At 39.8% G+C, this 22,156-nt stretch overlaps 1 protein-coding gene across 1 annotated transcript in view; it reads right to left on the bottom strand.

The window, feature by feature from the left end:
* Window positions 1–22,156, bottom strand: part of UBA6 (ubiquitin like modifier activating enzyme 6) — a 31,475-nt gene that overhangs the window by 4,542 nt on the left and 4,777 nt on the right. Inside the window, exons 4-29 of the mRNA XM_009817940.2 lie at window positions 22,042–22,070; window positions 21,145–21,239; window positions 20,464–20,575; window positions 19,302–19,382; window positions 18,620–18,742; window positions 16,595–16,718; window positions 15,262–15,365; window positions 14,356–14,418; window positions 13,223–13,299; window positions 12,491–12,557; window positions 11,957–12,100; window positions 11,222–11,289; window positions 10,865–10,943; window positions 10,584–10,664; window positions 10,132–10,209; window positions 8,702–8,883; window positions 7,998–8,103; window positions 6,853–6,942; window positions 6,661–6,741; window positions 5,921–6,049; window positions 4,961–5,012; window positions 4,792–4,855; window positions 3,825–3,894; window positions 3,094–3,165; window positions 1,356–1,473; window positions 202–395 (exon numbers count right to left, since the gene is read on the bottom strand). Of these exons, the coding sequence (XP_009816242.1) occupies window positions 202–395; window positions 1,356–1,473; window positions 3,094–3,165; window positions 3,825–3,894; window positions 4,792–4,855; window positions 4,961–5,012; window positions 5,921–6,049; window positions 6,661–6,741; window positions 6,853–6,942; window positions 7,998–8,103; window positions 8,702–8,883; window positions 10,132–10,209; window positions 10,584–10,664; window positions 10,865–10,943; window positions 11,222–11,289; window positions 11,957–12,100; window positions 12,491–12,557; window positions 13,223–13,299; window positions 14,356–14,418; window positions 15,262–15,365; window positions 16,595–16,718; window positions 18,620–18,742; window positions 19,302–19,382; window positions 20,464–20,575; window positions 21,145–21,239; window positions 22,042–22,070 (2,483 nt within the window). The remainder of the gene's footprint in view (window positions 1–201; window positions 396–1,355; window positions 1,474–3,093; window positions 3,166–3,824; window positions 3,895–4,791; window positions 4,856–4,960; window positions 5,013–5,920; window positions 6,050–6,660; window positions 6,742–6,852; window positions 6,943–7,997; window positions 8,104–8,701; window positions 8,884–10,131; window positions 10,210–10,583; window positions 10,665–10,864; window positions 10,944–11,221; window positions 11,290–11,956; window positions 12,101–12,490; window positions 12,558–13,222; window positions 13,300–14,355; window positions 14,419–15,261; window positions 15,366–16,594; window positions 16,719–18,619; window positions 18,743–19,301; window positions 19,383–20,463; window positions 20,576–21,144; window positions 21,240–22,041; window positions 22,071–22,156) is intronic.

Here is a 22,156-nt window from a genome sequence, read left to right as displayed (position 1 = left end):
GGGCTTACCACATCTAGAACCAAGACCGACCTTTTGTATTGGTACATGAGAAAAAAAAAATTATTACGTTCGAAATAAACCCATTTCTTTAACGAGGCTCTGTCAGCGTAGTGTTAATCAATATCCAGACAACAGTGGTTTTAGGCAAGCAACAGTAAGAGAAAGAGATAGGCATTTAAGCATTTTAAAAAGCATACTCACCAGCCCTGACACTGCAGCAGTCGCTGTTGCAATTGCAGGAATAATCTTTCCAGCAATGCGCTTTGTTTTGAACCGGTCTGCTGGTTCAATGTTGTACATCTTGGCTCGTAAGTTTGATGCTGCTGTTATGAAATCTATATGCCCATTGCTATCGTCATCTTTTTCAAAGGAGATGGGCTTCATTTGCAAGTCATCTGCTCACAAAAAAAGAGCAAAAATTCTTATTAGAAAACTGAAGATGTTCTAAGCGTAAGTGATAGGGAACGAGAACCTTAACAAATTAAAAAACTCACATTCTGGAGCTTGGTGCCTTACTTAGAACTTGCTTTCCCATGCTAGAAGCAGAAGTGCCCCTATCAATACCAGCTGTTAAAAGTGAGTAATGAAAGAAATATCAACAGAGCTCCATAATTTTATTTTCCCTGCAACACCAGGAATAGATTTTGGACAGTCCTATGGATGTTTCTTATACACCCCACCTCGCTATAGCTCCATCCTGTGAGAATTCCCTCTGTAAGCTTTGTTTATCTGTAACCATTTCACTACGGACTTAGTAGCATGGGAGACAGAGGTTAGGGCTGACATTCCATGGGATGGGTTAGAGCTAAGCTAGTCTTTCTCCCCTGTATTCATGGGCTAAAAACACATGCATGTAGTTGTTGCCCAGTGATCTCTTCATGTGGCCAGGCACAAAAATGGGATTCGAGCACCCCCATTTTAACATATCTAGAAGATGCTGAAGAAGACTCTAACAGCCTTCACAATTTAGGATCATTTCAGATTGATTCCTGTAAGTAGTAACTCTCAACCTTCTCATTCCAGAATCACTTTCAGTCCATCTGAGATCTGGCCAGCACTCTTTCCTTCCTTAGAGTTCAACTCCCTGCTGCCTGCTCGCTGTCATCAGGGTTGTACTTACATGCAGGTATAACAGAGAACCCTAAAACTTGCAGGGATCTCAGAAATACAGAAGCATAGGGTAATGTCAAGCAGTAAGGACAGTTATCTGCATGGCACTTCAGAAAGCTTTAGATGTCAGCTATCTGCTTCCTGCAGAATTACAGAACTGCTTTATCCAAAGACCTGAATGCCACGCTACTGGTAGTGCAATTGCAAGATGTAACTAAGCTGTGAAGCTAGTTTCCACTACTCACTTTCCAGAGCTTCATTGGACAGTATAGACTTCTCCAGCTGGAAAATAGCATTTCTTTCATCCTCACTGCTGACTGGAATATGATCTGGTTTTCTTGCAGTTTCATCAGTCTGTACAACCTGCAAGTGTGTGCAGTGCTTGAGTAATACAATACATGAACTTTGTACAGCATGAATGTTAAGTGTACTAGATCTCCTGTCTTTCCTACAGTCTTTCCTCTCCAGTTCAAGAGAGACATTGACTTACTGGAGCATCTCTCATATGAGGAGAAGCTGAGAGAGCTGGGACGGTTCAGCCTGGAGAAGAGAAGGCTCAGTGGAATCTTACCAATGTGTACAAATATCTGATGGGGGGAACATACAGAAGGCAGAGCCAGACTCTTCACCAGTGCCCAGTGACAGGACAAGGGGGTATGGGCACAAATTGGAGCATATAAAACTCCATGAGAAACATAAGAAAATAAAGAAAAAACAAACAATAAAACCCAACCAAAACTGTGAGGATGGTTGCACACTGGCACACGTAGCACAGAATCACTACGGTTGGAAAAGACCTGTAAGATCATCAAATCCAACCATCAACCCAACACCACCACGCCCACTAAACCATGTCCCGCAGTGCCACGTCCACACGTTCCTTGAACACCTCCAGGGATGGTGACTCCACCACCTCCCTGGGCAGCCTCTTCCAGTGCTTCACCACTCTCTCAGTAAAGAAATTTTTCCTCATATCCAGCCCGAACCTCCCCTGGTGCAACTTGAGGCCATTTCCTCTTGTCCTGTCGCCGTCACTTGGAAGAAGAGACCAGCACCCACCTCTCTGCAAACTCCTTTCAGGTAGTTGTAGAGAGCGATAAGGTCTCCCCTCAGCCTCCTCTTCTCCAGACTGAACAACCCCAGTTCCCTCAGCTGCTCCTCACAGGACTTGTGCTCCAGACCCCTCACCAGCTTCGTCACCCTTCTCTGGACATGCTCCAGCACCTCAATGTCCAGAGAGAGGCTGTGGAGTCTCCATCCTCAGAGATATTCAAAACACAATGGGACACAGTCCTTGATGACCCACTCTGGCTGCCCCTGCTTGAGCAAGGGGATTGGACTAGGTGGTCTCCAGAGGTCCCTTCCAACCTCAACCATTCTATGATTCTGAGTCAAAGTATCAGTTTTGTCTCGCAAGGGAAGCATTCATGAGACAAGTATTAACACTGGGCAAGAAAATATGAAAACACCCTGAAATATTTGCTGATTTTAAATGATGACAAATGCTAGCCATTGTACAGTAATGTCTAAGCTGTTTTGAAGTTAACCCTTCAAAAAGAAACATAAAAGTAATGACACTTCCTTTATATTACCTAGAAAGAAATAACAAATTGACAATAGTCTTGGATTGCTTTAAAGTTGCTTATGAGTAAAATTTTACTACTTTTACTATAATAGTATAGGCTCATATAAGGCTAAAAAAAGCTTACAGATTTACAATCACACTCATGCATGGAAAATGATGCTACAACAAATCATTTGCAAAAGGCAGAAAAACCCCACATCTTGCACTTAGCATCTCTTACACAGATACCTTGGCTATATCAAGTTAAAGCAGTCCTGTATGCCACACTCTTGTTTCCCGAAAACACATTTTAATTTGTGTTTATTTCTCATCAGCATCAATGCAAGACGTAGTTGGAGATGTGGGACACTGCTTGTGGATATTTTTTTTTTCCCCTTTAAACTAAGTATCACACTTACTTTGTTTGAAGGTCTGAAATCTGGTACCTTCACAGCTGAAATAATCTTCAAAATAGTTTCCTCTGACAAATCCTATTATGGTTTTGAAGAAAAACAACTTAAATTCACATCAACCCAAAAAGGCCCCCACAAAAAGATTGTCTATCCAGTGACATTTCAAAGAATACCAAAACCAAAAAATCCCACAAATAGTCAATGATGTTTCAGTGAAACATCATCACTGAAACACCAATTGACATTTCAGTTGCCACAGTGAACCAGAGCGGTGTGAAGTGCCTAGCACTTGAAAACTGAACAGAACTGAAATGTAAATGTGACTTACAGGAAGATGCAATTAGAAAAGAAAAAGGGTAACAAGAAAAACAAAGAATAAGCACACAGAGGCTGTGTGTAGTAAAAAAAAAAAAACCTCCCAGACCATAGCTAAGACACTTAATTAAAAAATGCCTTAAAGAGATCTTTCAGTTTATATTGCACAGGAAATAGGTCCATCAAAATAAGAATTCCCGAGTTCAGTGCTTACTGAAAATACCTACCACACTACTCATTTCTTCTCTGTATTAGGAATTTAAACAAAGAGGACTAAATGTAAGCAGTTGCTGATCAGCCAGTGCTGAAGGATAGATTACTTTAAGAATCACTTTAATCAGTTCTTGGAACTGGACATAGGGCCAAAACTGACCACGTACACCCAAGGTATACGATGAGAACACTGTTAGAGTATGGATTACCTTTTCTGTGAAAGGAACGCAGTACACTGTTGCGAAGAGTTTTGCTGCACTCACAATGAAACCATAGTGCCTGAAGAAAAGAGGAAGATAATTATTTTTGGTTGGTTGGTTTTTTTACTTCAGTTGCCTGAAGGTTTGCAATCATATTCTAAGAGGTCTTGAAAACACACACAGAGAAACAGAATTTTCACCCTTCAGCACACACACTACAGAACAGATGACAGATTTTAAGGGACTCAGAAGTCCTCCCCAAAACTAAGCAAACTTTGATGAGTGAAGAGTTATGTAATGAAAAAATGTATTTCCTTAACCTCTGCAGTCAAGAAAACAACTACAAACACTCACATGACATCAATATGATAATAAAGAGCTTCACCTCAGAAATACTTTGATATTTGCCATGATCTCAGTTTTCATCCAAATTAAAAATGGCAATCCAGATAGTTTCTCAAACCAGGTGTAGATATGCAGCTGATAAAGGTTTTTCAATCCTTCAACCACATCAATTTTTTAAATTATCTGTAATACTCAAGCCATCTAGATCAGACCCAAATTGTGATGAAGAAGAAAAGGGGTCCCTCCACTATGCCATTTTAGATAGTCAATTTAATTTGGCACATCCTGCATTTCATCATGTGGGCCAATGGGGGCAGAGGAGTATAACAGCAACAACTCAGTAATTCTGTAGTCACACAATAAATGAAATGGATTGTTCTAAGCCATTTCACATTAGATGTTGTCAGAACTTCCCACAGTGCCCTCCAATCCCATGTCAGTGAAAGTTAAATTACCTGCAGTGAAAGCATGAGACAGCACACTGAATCTGCCACAGCATAAGACTATGCACTAGTACCTATCAAGTACCCGTCCAACTTCTAGTGCTATAAAGCCATTGCCTTGCGCTTTCTGCTATAGGGCGAGTGTTACAGGATGCCACAAAACGCATCAGTGGCAGTAGCATACTTACAAAGGATCATTAAGTTCAAACTTCACTGGGAAAGGCGGCCTCTTTGGTGATTGCCAAAACAAACCTGGTAAGACGACAGACTTAAGATGAAATCCTAAGGAATCAGGAACAGCAATGCATGACGTACGCCATGAATTCACAACAGGCACAAAGGGGTGTTAGTACTTACTTCCATCTTTTAATCGTGTATCAAGGGGAAATGAATGAAGGAGCTGAAGAGCCTAGAGGAAAAGCCAGAGTAGCTTTAGTAATTTGTCATATCCAGATTGACATCACACTAAATCAAGCTTTCTTTTCAGTAATGATGTGAAATCTTGATACAGCTTTTAAGACACTCCCATACGTAGTTGAAGTAATTTCAAGAGTTAAGAAAATCTAAAACGCCTGTGTCAAGATGGAGAGCTTAAAGACCCAAGTACTACTAGACAGAGTGACTTGCCCATTCATTCACAGGACAAAGATGACAATGTCACCTCATCTGTCCAAAGTCCAACAAGCAAAGCGTTCCCCCCACCCTGTTGTCACTTTAGGATTCTTGCATACTGATCCACAACTGGGAACGAAATGTTTTCTCAATGTGACAACTACTACCAGGGCTTCCATATGCACAGACATGATACATTTATTAATTCACAACATCAGGATCACATCTTTCCTACAAAGTTACATGCACACACACTTTAAGCAACACTGTGGACCAGATTCTCAGAATTACTGGTTCTTATTTCAGTCAACCTTTCTGTGACATCTTTGAGAAAATCAGGGATATGAAGATAAGTCCAGTAACAAAAGTTTAGTGGGGGAAACAAAAAGCCACTGTCCTTTACCAAAAGACATCTGATAATCCTGCTGCTCTGGAGAAACACAATACCTAGTCAGCTGGAAAAATGCCAAGAAAACTGCATGGAGACCACTGAACAGAGTCACTACGAGTGAGTTAATAAAACAGACTTGAAAGCACTACAGTAGAAAGAGGAAGGGATGCAGCACTTTTAACTTTCAAGTACAGTTTGTTAATTTTGAAGAGATGGAAGTGAGTGCAAAGACTTCGACACCTAGTTATTAGGGCTACCAAGTTCTCTAAAATCCTCAGCAGTCTAGTGCCATCTCATTTCCAGGTCTTACCTACCTTATGGCTAAAATACTTCTCAAATTTTACTCTTGCTAGTTCCACACATTGAGCCCAACTTCGGGGTCTTCTACTGAGTGTTTTAATCACATGAAAACAGCCTTCTAAGCTCTCCCCCGATTTTATTCTCTAGATAAAGAATATGAAAAAGTTAAAACAGACAAGATTCCTCCCAATCCAGTCAAACAGTAAATACGTTTTTAGTAAGTTATAGGCAAAAGGAAACAAAGGGTCACTTTGTGAAATATTATCCTTTATGTGATCCTCTCCACTGAGTTTTTCCCCAGGTGCTGTGGTCTACTCAGTTTATTTGCACCCAGCCCTATGGACCACAGGCCATTATAGACTCACAAGAAAAGTATTAATCAATTAATTTATTACGTAGCTGAATTCACTTGAAACCAATTTTTGAAATTAATTTTTCCCAGCTGGTTGGACATCAGTGTGACATCTACTATACACTCGCTAGCAGTGTCTCAGTATTTCTGATATTTCTACATCATGTACAGAGCACACAGCAGCCAGAGAAGCAGCCCACGCATGAGACTTTGGCTCTTAATTATGAGACACATCAGAAATACTGTTCCCATGAAAGATCAACTCATGACTTGGCCAAATAAGTCTTCAGGTTTTCCAAATAAAGTCAGAAAATAGCACAAATCTCACTGAACTTAAATAGAAACAAAATCCATGAAGCATTAGTTTAAACCCTGTATTTTACCCTGGCAACATTCCCCTACCTGTAAAACTTCTTCAGCGGACGGATAGGTTTGCCAGAATTTGTTAAACAACGAAGGCTTGTGAGAAAAAGAACTTTCAAACTAGAAAACAAAAAGAACAAATACGGCATTTTTGCAAGAAGTATATCAGATCCCCCACCCTTCCAAATACACAGTAAGTTATGCTGAACGCCAGTAAGCTTATTCCCTTACCTTATCTCTTGCCCACTGTATCGTATGCTCAATAGCAGCTGGGAAAGACTTCAAGGTGCAAAAAGGTATTTCTTCTTCTGGTGGATCCCGCTGTAATTAAGGAGAGTTGCATGTAAATGCAGGCTTATTAATGTCTATTGCTAATAGCAGCACCAAGAATTTCTAGACTGCTTAAGTTTAAAACTCCACTGTTATAAAATACAAGGTGGCTTATTTATGCTTAGAACAAAATATGTTTTCTGAACACTAACATATCACTTCCTGTTTATGAAGAATAGTCTAAACTCAACACTGGAAAGAAAAACTGAACTCTGAAACACAAATGACAGAACAAATTGCCAGCCAGCTTTTCCAAGATGTGCAGTTCGCATGCACATACAATCTCAACGTGAAATATGCCCTTTCACTCAAGGCCAGAAAGACTTCTTTCTTTGTGGACCCCAGCAAGACCATCAGGATGCTCAAAATCCTGTCTCTGTGTCCACATGGCACCATTCCGTGGTGTTGTCAACCAGTGAATTTCTACCTTGCAAAGGCAGTTTCACAAGAACTTAAATAGAGGAATACTGCAAGAGTTTGAAGGTTCGTTTCCCCCCTCCCCATTCAATCGGAACTGTTACATATGCTTGTAGAAACTGGCAGACTAATTCCTACTACAGCAGCTTGTGTTTCTCCTACCTGCCTGCAGAGGTGATACTCACCAAGAACAGAATGAGCAGGCAGAAAGCAGTTCCTAAGAAAGAAACCCACAAGTACAAAACCAGTTTGCAATGCCATTGTGGGACTAGATTCTTATTTAGAAGGGAGTTTTCAAGGGAAAAAAAAAAAGTCAGTCCCTTGGAAATGCTTCAGAATTAGGACTTTTCCCAAACCTTTGTTCCATGATTCGTACAGTAGTTGCTTTTAGCTATTGGCCTAGGCATAATCATCAGCTACGTAGCAGACATGATATCTCCAGTCTGCTCAAATTTTATTTCCTGTGAGCTTTTCTTCAGAAACCAAGGACGTCATTATTTCCTAACAGTACTGATCTTCAGCAACCCACATAGGCCACTTATTTTAGACAGATACATAAATGATTAAGGAATTGGAAGGGCATTATGGGACTAGCTACAGAAGGTAAGCAATGGTCTTAAAACACTTACATGACTATTATAGGACTCTGTCAGATGGGGCACAATAACTTCCGTGTGTCCTTTCGTTCCCATAGTTCCAGAGTCTATAAGAGGACGCAGGTTTGCTACACAACGACTGACATGGAAAAACACAGATTAGCAGAATACAGCATCATCGCTACACTCTTGCCTTGCAGACATTACCAGAGTGTAACCAGAATTGACTCTAGGCACTTTCAGAAGAGTGGAAAGCTTACACCAAACTCGGGAAAAGAAGATATTTAATAAGAAGAGATATTTCAAGTTAGACCAGGATACCATAAACCTGAGCCCACCTGGATTAGGAGCATTAGTAACTCTCTTTCATGTAAACGTCCCTACTTATAAATTTAAATGCGTATTCTTATGCATAAATAATTCAACCTTAAGACTGCCACAGTATCGTCCCCCTCATCAGACCATGACAGACCATGACAGCTATTCCTTTCCAAGAACTCACTCCAAGGCTCTCTGCCATGTGAACAGCAGCAGCCACACAACAGCAGAGTTGGTTTCCATCACAAGTATAAATCCCTTCCTCCCCCCAGCGAGCATCCCTACAAAGGAGCAAGATAAATCTGAGCAATTTGCTATCAGATCTTAAAAGCAGTTGCTTTTATATTCTTAATCTTCCTGATCTGCAGAGTTCACATAAGACCGTGAAAAGCAGCCCTCGCTCCCTTTCCAAAACCTACCTATCAATGTATCTCCTTGCCTCAACATTGTCCAAAGCGGTCACAATCACATCTTGCTTGGTATAGAATTCATCGCTGTAAGTGTTCTCGGTGGCTGGACAAACTTTATTAATATATGAGTCAATCTTTAAGTAAGGATTGATGTTCAGAGTTGCTTCTGCTGCAGTATAACTTTTAGGTTTCTGTAGGTATAAATACATATATATATATCAACAACATTCAGATAAAGAACATCTGGGACACAGAAGTATCGACTTCATTTGCTGATCAGACAACAATTCATTGAGAGAAACGTTAGTATGCAAAACATACAGTAAAGGAAATTCTTTAATCAGATACCTCCCTCACTAATAAATATCTTAACTAATCCAGTTTTATTTTTAGATTTATTTAAAGTAGTGCGTCAGAGACCACAAGGTGAAAGCACTTAAACAGTGCACCAGAAGCATATCGAGTAACTGAAACTGATGCCACATGCTGCCTCTCAAGCTCTCACAATGCTGTAAGAAACGAACAGTTCATGACTGTCAGAGGACAAACCCATTAGTTATTCTGACTGTGTCTATGCAGCATAGACATCAAACACCTGTGAATAATCACATTACTGCAAGGCATTCCACACAAAGCCAATTTCAGAAGCTAAACTGAAATAGAGTTCTTAACCTACCTGACACTTCTAGCCATATTGCATTCAATTACGCAGGGATCAGCACTTAGAACAGCAGAAGCCAAGACAGTGTGGCTTCTGAAAGCTTGCAGAGTTCCCCTTCCATTTATCTATCCATCCAAAACATAATCTGCTCACAGATTTGCTAGACATGAACAGGAGGCAGAAAATTCAGCTGCTGGGTTTTGGGCAGGGGAATCCCTTTTCCCACTGCTGTCAAGATCTGAGCCACCTTTTTTATTTTGTGCTGTGTTTGCAAGTATGGGGATATTCTCTCTGCTTCTAAGGAATTAAGAGTTTCTGTATCACACATTTACTGAATGTACATGTTTTTTTGCCAAGGGTCAAGTTCCATTAGCAGCTCTTCTATTGAGAACACTTCTGCCAGTGCTGTTTATTTTTTGTTGTTTTGTTTTATTCTCCCCGAATTTCAATGGTAAAGCATTTCTGGCATATGAACCCATGGCAGCTTCTTATGCAACACAGCATTCCTCCTCCGGTTCTCAAGTTTGAGAGACTTCATTAGTCAAAGACACCAGTACAAATTAAGATCAGACCAGCCAATTTTACTCAGCTGATACTAGTGATAGGTGGGATGCCAACATAGTTCTAGGTGTTGTTTTAAAAGACAAAGGCTGTAATGAAATCCAGTAAGTCCTTTCTGGACAGAAGTACATACACTCACAAGTTCAGCTCTCAGTGGGGACAGAGGACAAGGAAACAGAACAATAGCCCAGAAAGTTTATTGAACAACAAAGCCTACCTGTATGTGATGAGGTCGAAAAAGAAACTGCCTGTTCAGGTTGGATTTCTCTATCAGGTCTGGATCTGTAATTGTAACCTAAGTCAGAAGGGGCAAAAGCAACAGCTGAAGTTACAATTTAAGTGTAGCACTGAGCAATAATCTTGATGAAATCTCTACAGAAACTTGTCAAAACAAAGCACTCCTGTTGGCATCCACTGTAGCTAACAGCTCTGCCTATACTGACTAATTAAATTTTATTTTAAAATCAAAATACAGTAAGACTGCTCCAAGTGTGTTCTGCTTCTGATTGCACACTACTTCCACTCTATGCTGAGGCCCTTTTACCCTCTGCGCAGAGACCAACCTGAAATAAGGCTTAGGCTTCTAACAGTTTTAAGTAGTCTAATTATTTAATTATTCCTTGTCACACTACTTTTTAATAAGCAAAGTGAGGTTAACAGGTGACTTACCAATCCTTTGTCTTGCCCAGTACCGACACCAAGAAGTGCAAAGTTTTTTAGCATTTCACAGCCTATTGCTCCACAGCCAACCTAAAGAAAATTACATTTTTAGAGTCAGAAATGTAAGTGAAAACCATGAAGTATAATAGACAAGTCCCGTTACAATTTTGGACCATTCATTCTCCAGTGGCGCACACCGTCAGGGCTGCTCTCATTATTTTGAAGACAGTGGACGTTAGCTGTGTCGACAAAGCATTTGCAAAAAGTGTAACAGTGTCAGTCATACTCACCAAGAAAACATTCAAATCGTGCAGCTTCTGGCACAGAGAGTCTCCAATACAAGCCCTCAAGGCATCATACCTATCTCCCCTATGCAGGCATAGGAGACAAAACCAGAAGACTAGTAAGTTGCCATTTATCATGGCAGTATCATTGATGACAAACTGTGCTTTGCCATGAACTAAGAAAATCAGACCGAGTCTCCTGTAATTCCTATTCCTCCCATGCTCAAATAGGACACACATTCTCAACCCCAAAGCTGTCCCTCCAGCAAACAGCACTGAGCTAACTTTAAAACACACCTTCTGTGCCTGCTTGAGACTCAGATGTGAACAGTACGTAAAACAGCAGATTGTATTTATATTTACCGTGGAAGAAATTCTTCAGAGCCCATCTTTTCTAGAGGTGTTACAATGTCTAACATATCTATATACAGCTGTAAAAAAAAAAAAAAAACACCCAATAAAAACCTGTGAAAAACATTAATGTTATTTTCATATAAAAAACAAAGTAAATATTTTCTGTGTACAATAGATTCTAGAAATTTAGAAGCACTAGTTTTTTATTGTCAGTGGAAGACTAAACAGCATTCAGTTCCCTACAGTTCACTTCACAATTTTAGCGGACAGGAAAAAACACCTGGACACAGAGGAAAAAAAGCTCACTGAAATGTGAGCCACAAGCTTTTGACTTCTGACAGGCATGTTACCCCTCCAAATTAGACTGTGAAGTTTTTAAATCTAACTTTATTCTGACACTTACCCTGAGAGTCTGAAAGCACTGCACTTACGCACAGTAGCTTATGCCAGCACCTGGACTATACCACACCATTGCAGCCACGCGCTGACAGGCCAATGCTCTCCTTGCTTGTGGGAAAAAAGAGTGTGGTGTCTGAACCCCAAATATGAAATTTTTAACTAAAACTGGCTGCACTTTTATTGTATGCATGAGAACATTATATTTTTTCCTAAATTCAATCTCAAGTCTTTTGTCCCCCAGTTATAGAAGTTGTTCAGGTTATTTTCATCATACAGCATTTACACACAACCATACGTTTGTAACATCACTGTCAAAATAAAGATCCAAAACAAAGACAGCCTTACCCACTGCTGCAACGGAGAAAATTTTCCTGTTACTGCTTTCAAGACTTCCTGGCTAGCAACACCACCCACTGCTGCAGCCAGAGGAGCTAGAAATCCCTGAGCAGTCCTAGACAGCCATTTCACTACATCTCCATTCACATGAGGCTGAAAAATAAGACATAATAACAACAGATTTATCCCTTCAGTCAAGCAAGTCAGCGCTTGACAGTTTCGTAGATTATTGTTCTTCAGTAAAAGACAGACAAATTATTTCACTCTGACTAGCAAAGAAGTTTCCAGCCAAGACAGATCCACTGTATACCCTGTACTTGTAACACGCATTTATCTAAAAACTGGATTCACGTCAGGTGAATGTTCGGTTGAACCTGTGCCGAAACACCATTCTGTTTCCTCACATGGCCTTCAGAAAGCCAGCTGGTCCATCAAAAGATGGATACAAAGACCAGAACAAGGACCAACAACTAAAGCATGACCTTTAGGCAAGTAAATGAGCGCATCAAAAATGACTCACAGTGACGATGATTCCTCACTCACTTTGTTTTCCAGTGTTTCACTTATAGACACAGCTATTTTCAGCATTTCCTCGGCATCTTGTAGGCACCTAGACAGCACAGTAGAAACAATAATGATCACTTAAAACATTCCAGAGTCCTTCTAGAAACACAATCAATGGAGAAAAAAAGCACTGGATACAGTAGGAAGCGTTTGGAAATTTATATTGGCTTTAACAGTGAGCATTAAAGATGCACTCCTAAATGCTACAGTTAGCTCAAGAACAGGAGTCTTGATGGAGAAGCCCATGTGCAAGTCCAGTCTTCAGATTTACACTTTGTAAGTAGTTTTGTCTCGTTTAACTCAAAATTGTGCACATCAAGAACTACAGCTAAAAAAAAATACTGAAAATGAAAAACAAATCCTTCAGACCTTTTTTTCTTCCACAGGCTACAGGATAATTCAGGAAACACTGAAACAACTTTTCTATATTAACCCCACAATGTGAAAAACTGGAACAGAGAAGGACTTCCTCCAGAAGCATTTTCTGTCCACCTGGGCCCAGCAAGTGCCACTGCTATATTGTGAAAGCCCTGTTACAAACCCAGATGTGCATTAGGTAACATTTTTCATTCAGATTTCAACTTTTCATTTCTATGTCTTCTATTAAGTACCAGACAGACAAGGTACCCTACTGCACATCAACCAGTAACTACAATAGAAGGAGAGATCTGTCTGATTCAAGGCTTAGCAAACACAAGACTGCTGCATTACCCAATGTTTGGTCCGCGACCGAAGTTCTCCTGGAAGTGGTTCAAGGCAAGCATGGCAACGTGGATCTGCAAAGGTGCCTGTTAAGACAATGATAGCTGTTGATCAGTTACAAACTCAGAAAACGGAAGGAAACAAAAGCAACTATTTGAACTCTTCTGTTACCATTTCACTTCCTTGTCTCTTACCCATACCACTCTAAAAAAGTTTTAAAATAGCATTAAAAGGTGAATTTGAAATACCTTACACTAACGTTTTTACAAACTGGGATTATAAAGTATTACTCAGTAGCAATGCAAAACCCTTTACACACATTCAGCACCTACTTCAACCAAGTCCAACTGAAGAGTCCCCAAAAGAATTTAGTGCTGAAATTGGAAAATGCAGTAATCTTTTAACTAGACATTAGAATGCATTGCATTTTGCCAAACATCAATACCAAAGCCCAGTATTAACGGCCAAAAATAGAAAATCTGAGCAGGCAAGTCAGACCTTACATTATCAAACAAACAAAAAAAAATCATTAGATCAACATTATTTATTTTAAGATTTTAATGAGCCCAAGACTTATATGCCTTGCACGTCCATAATACTTAACTAAAATTGTGTTAGAGGCAAATACTGCTAGCTTCCTCTCAGATTTTAAAAATACCTCTGAATCATTTTTTTCAAAGAAAAAAAAAATTTACTCTTACACCGTTAACTCCAGTTTCCAAACAACCTATGATCACGTTTTTCTGATTATCCCAGCTTTGATGCCAGTGTGATTTTTATCAACCAAACATCATTAAATACAGGAAAAATCATTGTGTCACTTGCAAAATTTACACTCCCATGAGTTAAAGACTTATCAAAACCTGAGATTTTAAACAGCAGAGGTGGCTGAGCTCTCCATTTACAATATAGTCGGTGCAAATCATGGATAACAAGCCTCTAGGGTGATATAAACCATCATGTATATTCTGTGTGACCACACAAACTGATACGTCACTCTTATTTCACACTTTAAACTCATATTTAACTACTACAGAATAAACCTAGGAAATTACATTGTTCTACACATAAAGCTGCAGATTACATTCCATGTAGTTTTAACATTAAAAGCACTTACACCCAAATCCCCACATGACAATTACCTCAGGCTTGCTAAAATCCGCAACAAGGCATAATGGATTTGTTATCTGCTTCTCCAACCGTTCCTGGAAAAACAGAATTCATGAGGATAACACACTCACTTAAGGACACGACAGTCACTGCTACCTGACAAAACAATACTCTTCCTGGAGAGACTAAGAACCAAATATCCTTTCCTACTAGCATTGCTATTACTCTCTCTGTTATTAATCACAGAATCATTTAGGTTGGAAAACACCTTTAAGATCAGAGTCCAACACCACAAAAGATGCATAAAATAATCACCTACTGAAAGTTTTGTCAATCAAAAACGGTCAGAGATGTTTCACATCCTAGTGGCAAGACCCATCACTTAAACTGCTCTGAGGTCGTCTACCAAAGATTCTAAAGGCAACGGGCTCTTTGCTTGTAGAACTTCCCCACTCAGGACAAACAGGAAGCTACTGCTTCCCAGAGACAAAATACTGAGCTGTGCATTCTCTTATCAGAAGCAGCTGGTCCTCGCTCCCAGCTTTTTAGAAGACTGTATGAGGGCAGTCAGGATCTACTTTCTGCGGGCCCAAAAAGGCACACGACACCATGTAGCGTGCAACCCCTCTTACACAAACTCATCCAACTGTTTCTTCTTCTCAGAAGGCCACCAAGAAACCACATATTTGTAGACCTTCATGGAGTCCCCCGCAGGACAGGAATACGCTGCCCATAAATTTTTTTTTCTCTACACTGGCAGGTAAATTTGAAGTATTTCCTATTCTCCATGGTTTAGTAAATCAGTATCACTATTCTTACCCAATAAAATTAGTGTAAACCCAAATCACAGGTAGCCAAATCATCTATCTGCTGAACTCTGCTTCCAGTGCTCAAACCATTAACACTCAAGAACCCTGTTATGTCAAGCACACACTTACAAAATAAAACATCTTGGGTGTCTTCACTTGGACAGCTATGCCTCCATGTAAGTAAGGCTCCATGTCTGACGTATCACCAATGCTGAAGGAGTAAGGTGACACCACTGAAAAGAGAATAAACAGTGACTGACAATTAAAAGTGTCACTGGATACTACAATTCTGTATACAATAAAGTGGGGTTTTGCCAATGCTTTTTATGCCATCATTTTGTAGTGTGCAACCTTGCTTTGAAGGCATAAAAACAGGATCGTCCCTCTCTGCCAGTTTCTGGGCTAAACTATTAGTTTCACATGATCTGTTATGAAATAAGCTTTTTAAAGTGGCAGCAGATTTAACAAGAATTCTGATGACCACAGCTCTGTAACAAAAATGAAATCGCTCTTAGTTTTATTCAGACTGTGCACAGCAGTGTCCAGTATACCGCTCAGAGTAGGATTTTAGTCCCATGACTGGAACAACTGGCAATCAAAAAGGGCAGCTGGAGTATTTAAGTCACATCTCCTCTCATACCACCTGCAGCATCATTCAGATAAAGCAAGACGACACAAAAATTGTTAATTCATGGAAAACTGAAACCAAAAGGTGGGCCATGATTAAGAGGAAGGAACTGAACACAGCATCAGCACTAGCAAAACAAAAGGGTCCAGAGAAAACAGACTCAACCATATTTTTCAAGGGTACTGTTTTTGTCTCACACCACAAAGTAGTTAAAAACAAACCAACAACCCCCACCCACACGCTCACTCTTATGCTCCAAACAGGCATTCAGATCCGGGAACTGGGCAATTCCCCAGCATCCAAAAGGAACCAAGAAGCATGCCTTGAGACATGCATGATGCAGACCAAAACAGGGTAAACATAAATCATGAGAATCACTTCAAAAAGCATGCTTAGAAACAAAAGTGATGTCAATGCATCCCTCTACACTTACATTGTCACCCAAAACACTACAAGGCAAACAGTGACACACAAAGCGGTGTTAATTTAGTCCAAAACCATGACAGAAGCACATGCACTATGGGACCCTTCAAAAAACAAAACAGTTTCATCACCAAACTAATGACGGTAACCCTGGAGGCTGCCAACTAGTTTCCACTAGCTGAGAGTTTCCACTGCTCCTTAAGCAGCAAAATGAGTTTGGGAAGACTTTACTAAATGGAAATGAAGTCAAGACAACACTAGGAAGACCTGTGCACCAGCAAGCAATGCTTTGTGCAAGCTCACTGGAGGTCTGCACAACCCAGCACTCCTCTGGCTACAGTAACTAACGCTACGGTGAACTAAAACAGGCCAAAAAATAAATACTTTGCAAATGAGTCAGCAACAGTTTACCTGTTATTTGGTGTGTGGATCCATTTAAGCATGACATTCCATTAACCTCCCGAAAGGTTAAGAACTGTCCTGTTTCAAGCCTGTGTGGATGATTTTCAAGGCAAGTGACAATACCAGGATTTGACTGAAAGCGAAAACGGCAAAGTTAGCAAGGAGGAAAGTGTCTTGTGTAAAGGAGTCATGCTTTATCGTAGACACGTAGCTTTTTGCCTATTGAAACTGCAGCCTCTAATACTTCTAGAACCTCAGTTCTGCCATAACAAGGGAGTTACCTATGATACCTTTTTCAGTCCTGTTATTTTCAGTTTAACAGTGTTTTCGTAACACAGACTTTCTTATTTTTACCTTCAACCGTTCTCAGCATGTTAGCAAACTTCATTTGTTAGTTCTTAGCAGTCAAATTAATTGTTCTGTTCCGAAGTAGCAGCAAATTTATCTCCTTTTTCCAAACCAAAAATAGACCATATGTACAAAGAAATTTCCACAGACATTAAGAAATAAAGTCTGGTGAATGGTCGTTATTACTCCATGCTTCTTTTCCATCTGATAGCCTTAAAAAGGACACCCCAAACTCATTCTTGAAAGTTAGGAAGCTTACAAAGCTGGACATCCTTAAACATGGGAAAGCCACAGCCTCAAGCGGATCACAAACAAGCAAGCTTACACCTGCAGGAACATCGGACAACATCTCATTCTGTTACAAGATGTCATGCCAAACTCCCATGCACCCAGAGACGCCTCTGCAGTCTGAGGACAGCTCATCGAGACCTTGTGGTGCAGCTCAGGCTGTAACATAGTGGACTTGCAAGCAAGCCTGGCCTTTAAAGTCTCCTGCCATCCCTTCCTGAGCTCCCAATATTAAAAAGATTTCAGTTAAGTAGCATAAAACTTAATTACAGTGGACTACATTCTCTGTGGCATGGAGAAGGGCAAATAAGCTGACCGAAGAAAATTCTTCTCTGATTTAGGGACAGAACGCCACCTCGATTCTGTCCACAGAACAAGAACAGCCTCTTGATGGTGGTTTTGGTATTGAGTTGTAGTTCTGGTCAGTTTTACACTTCAGAGAGCGGAAGCAAGATACAACCAAACTCAAGTAACAGATGATGAATCACAGGACATATATACAGAATATATATATATATTCATTTCTTGACTTGGCAGGCAATCAGCACAAGCCATGAAACGTAACTGTGTACTCTTCACGTAATTAAATGAGAACAATCAAGTCATCCATTTCCTTTTGAAGATACCAAAGAGCAGGCTACCCAAATCATCATAGCATGAGTTTTAATTTAGATCAAACCCGACTTGCTATACAACCCCGTCTAGTTTGGTTATTATTACATCTAGACTGGAGATATGACAAAAGACTTACTACTGGATGAGTGAGGTTTAGTCTGGACTTCCAGAGTTAAGAGAAGGAGCTAAAGTTGTTTCCATTTATAAAACAATAATGCAAGATCAAATGGACATTGTCTCTAACATTCTGCACTGGAAGTATTAGCAGTAATACCCTCCTCTTGTCACCTCTGCTTTGGTAGGTTAAAACAAACCCTTAAACTTCTTTTCAGAACAGGCTCTGAATGCCCTTGATCATCCCAGTAGCCCTCCTCCATATGTGCTGCAGTTTCTCATAGGAAGGGGCTATTTTCATGCCTATTTCAGGGCTTCCTTAAAAGACTTCACCTATTCCCACAGCAAGGCTATGTCCTCTTCTCTCTACATCTCCTCATTTCCTTCTCTCAAAAAAAACCAAAAAAAAAAAAAAAGAGAGACTCAATATTGTGATGTTACATTGTCAGTAATGACCAGGAGGCATCAGTATGCTCTACAATGTTAGCACGTTATCACTGACTGGTTTTGATCGAGACACAAGAACGAAGTAACTTTCTTTGCCTCTGCTATACTGCCAATTTTCAACCGCTTAGCAGGCTGCTGAAATGAAACACTCTGCTTGTCATATAACCAATAACAAGTCATTATAAAAAAAAATAAAGCAGCACAATGACTTCTATCCCTTACTTGTGTTATATTTGAAATGAAGATCTCCTTTGGCTCCTCTCCTGTTGTATCCAGCACTTCAAACTCATCACCCAAGTCACAAAACAAACGTGAACATATTCCATATACATCTGCACTGATGAACTACAAGAGAAAGTAAAAATCATGAGTAACCCTAAAACAGCACAAGCCAAAGGAACGACCTCTCTCAACCTTGTCCAGGGCTAGCAGGTTTAACTTCTACAGTGGACACCTGTCATAGGCACCCAGGCCACTGACTATATAGCACAGCATTCATGACAGACTTTGAACCTGCATGAGCATTTCAGAACCCCTACACAAAAACCAGGAATTACACCAATACGCAGTGAAATACTGCTATTTCTACTACTGTTACATTCGGTCTCAGCGTGTTCTTTCAGAACAATTATGAGTTAACAGTGAAAACTATTTCTTTAACAGAACTATTTTTTTTTTTTTTTAAAGAACCAAGTTATGGTTATCTGGGCTGGTATCCAGACAACACCAGATACATGTACAGAGTAGCAGCAAGTACACCCAAAACTCATACTGCTTCATCAACATGCTATCTGCATAGAACTATATACCACAGAACCATCTTTCTCCATTTCTGGATAGAACATGTTGGAGGTCCAGAATGCTCACTGTACAGATTATTCATGTATTTAATTTTTCATATTACCTTAATAGGTGGCTGCTGAGCATGACAGAAGTCATTAATCTTCTTCTGCAGCAACAGACTTACTTCAGTCAATATGACACACTGTGAACAAGAACAGAAACAAATCTAAGACACTGAAAGCAATGAACAGCTTCAGGCAATGGAGAAAGTAGTATAACAGTAAGTTACTCAGGTGTCCCAATTCCTTTCCCCCACACATAACAGAGAAAGCAGTCTTGAGTCCGTTTTCTCATTACACATTAGAACAGATGGGTTACCGCTCCACAAGTTCTGGAAACAAGATGAGCAAGAGCAGGACCAGCAATTTCTCACTTTTCTTTTTTACTGCAGCTGTGAAACTCAAAACCCAGTTAGAATACTTATGAAAACAGTTATAGATAATTGCAGACAAAATGTAGATCTTGAACTTTAAGTCAGCAAAACAAACACAAATGATGAGTACATCAGTACACACCAAGAAGCCTGCACAAGCTTCGAGTATTGGTGCTCATCAAATTGCAGACATACAATTTCTGCAAGCATTCTTTTAAAGTGTAGGGTAGTATTGCGTTAGAAAGCATATGCACTGCACCCCTTTCAATTATACATGGTTTATTATAGCTGAAACATTCAGAAACTTGGTGAGCTTGGGTATAACTGATAGTCACACAGTAAAAGTTCCCAACTCAGACTAAGCCATGCACACAGGCAGGAGACAGCTGACCGAACAACTGAAAACATCCTCATTCCACCACAGAGGAGCTTACATTTCATATATAAATGATCTTTCTAATTATATAGCCTGAGTTTCTATTGTCTCAATACAGCACACAAAATATATGTAGAACATCTGTGCTATGTAGCTGCAAAAAAGTCACAGTTTCACCTTTGAACATAAAGAAAAAAACTGTACGGCAATCTCACTTAGCTGTTTATTGTCATAGTAAATTCCATAGCAAGTGTCATAAGAAAGTGCTAGGAACACAAAAGCACTGTTTCAGCCTTGGAAAAAAAAAAACAAGCACGACCATTTCATTAGTCCAAATACAAGACCTACTTCTTTCTTTACATCATCTCAAAATGTACTTTGAAGTTCGTTTTCATTTTATTTACTTATATAAAAAAATCCAAGTTGTTGGCTCTGAGCAAAATACCACATACAACTGCTTTAAGAGTGACATACCTGGTACTGCTTTAGAAAAGACAGATCTGTGGTTTCATCTAGTGGCACAGTTGATGCTGCTACATGGACATATGGATTGAGTTCCGCAATATGATGAAGTGTGGCCTCAGCCCTGAAAGAACAGCAACTGTCATGTTTTTCATGCATCTACAAAATTGCATTTTCAATACAGAATTCCATACCACACATGCTCTACAAGAGTCCCTCAGGAAGTCTCCCGACAACAATCACCAACTCGTTTATTCACATATTTATTCATGTATTTATTAATAAGATTTTATATTATTAAATTCCTAGCAGGTCTGAGGAAAACAGCTCTGTCCGATATACAACAGGACTCACTGACGGGTCTGGTGTCATGGCTGTTTTCTAGTCTCGCACGGGTGGCTGAGAAAGCTCAAGGAAGAAATGCACCCTGGGCCCCGCTATTAAATTTACATTACAAGCTCCCAACTGCAAGAAGTGAGATGTTTGACTCAGACAGAACGCCAATCCTAACCTACACTTCCCCTAATACCTACCTGGGCACTGTACTCAAAGCCAGTAACTCCAGAGAAAGGGTTTAACAAGTAGTTGATATGTATTAGCAGCTCTTGGACAACGAACCGTTATTTTTGCCGCTAATGAAACTGTTATGCCTAGTCAAGTTCAGTCCTCCCTCACTCCAAAGACTTCACCAACCTGTTCCTTTGACTGGTAATATCATCTTCATGAATGAAGAAGTTGATCCCCAAATCCCATTTCGTGCACTGCTTGGTGTCATGAACTGTAAGAGCCTAAGAAAGTTGAGCAAAAAGCATTTACTGGAAGAAGTGTACACAGTCATAGCACCCAAAAGGATGGATTAAGCCCCACATAAAATGCTGGGGGACTAGCACTGCAGAAGATTTAGCTGTACCATGTATAAGAATAAGCTCCTCCAACCTCTTTTCCAAGAAAACTTTTACTGTTTGAGAGACAGAAATGCATCTGCAATATGCATTTCATTAAGCATTTTCCTCCCAGCTTGCAGTGATGAGAGCATTTAAATACTGAGAATGATCTTTGCCACACTGTGATTAAGGGGCAATTGCAATCTGTAAATTAACAGACTCCCAAAATTATAAACAATTTTTTTTTAATTGGAACAAAGAGTTTTAAAAAGGCTTCTCTCTAATAAAATTAATCCCAGCAGCACAAAAGCAGTTGTTGGATTAAAATACCCAACCATTCTAACATCTACACAAAAGGATTCTGATGGATGACAGAACAGGATAACATATTTTGAATAGTTTGGCTTTTGAGTTTATACCACTCCATTTAGGAGAGGTCACTTTGTACAAAAGGATTCAATGTCTCATCAGCAGCTGGCTAAAATATTACATGAGGTATTTCAGAGTGCAGTGGATATTGATGCGAGACAGACCATCTCACTAGAACATCCAGATTATTAAAAGTTTTCACCCCCAGGTCCTCAAACCTTTTGCAATTCTTCTACTGAAATACAGTTTCAGAAACTTAAGATTAGCTAGCTAGTAGTGTTGTCCCTTTTTCTCCCGCTTACCCAAGAATACCCAACAACAAAACTGTTTTACATACCTTTACCCCAGCCAGAATTATATTTTTGGCTGAAAAAAAAAAAAAAAAAAAGAGAGAGACTGTTGCAGATTTCTTGCAAATCTGTAATTGAATAGTTACGTGGGTGGACAATAAC

The sequence above is a fragment of the Gavia stellata genome, chromosome 5, assembly GCF_030936135.1.
Source record: "Gavia stellata isolate bGavSte3 chromosome 5, bGavSte3.hap2, whole genome shotgun sequence".
NCBI lineage: Eukaryota > Metazoa > Chordata > Aves > Gaviiformes > Gaviidae > Gavia > Gavia stellata.
This window is presented reverse-complemented; position numbering and strand designations above follow the sequence as displayed.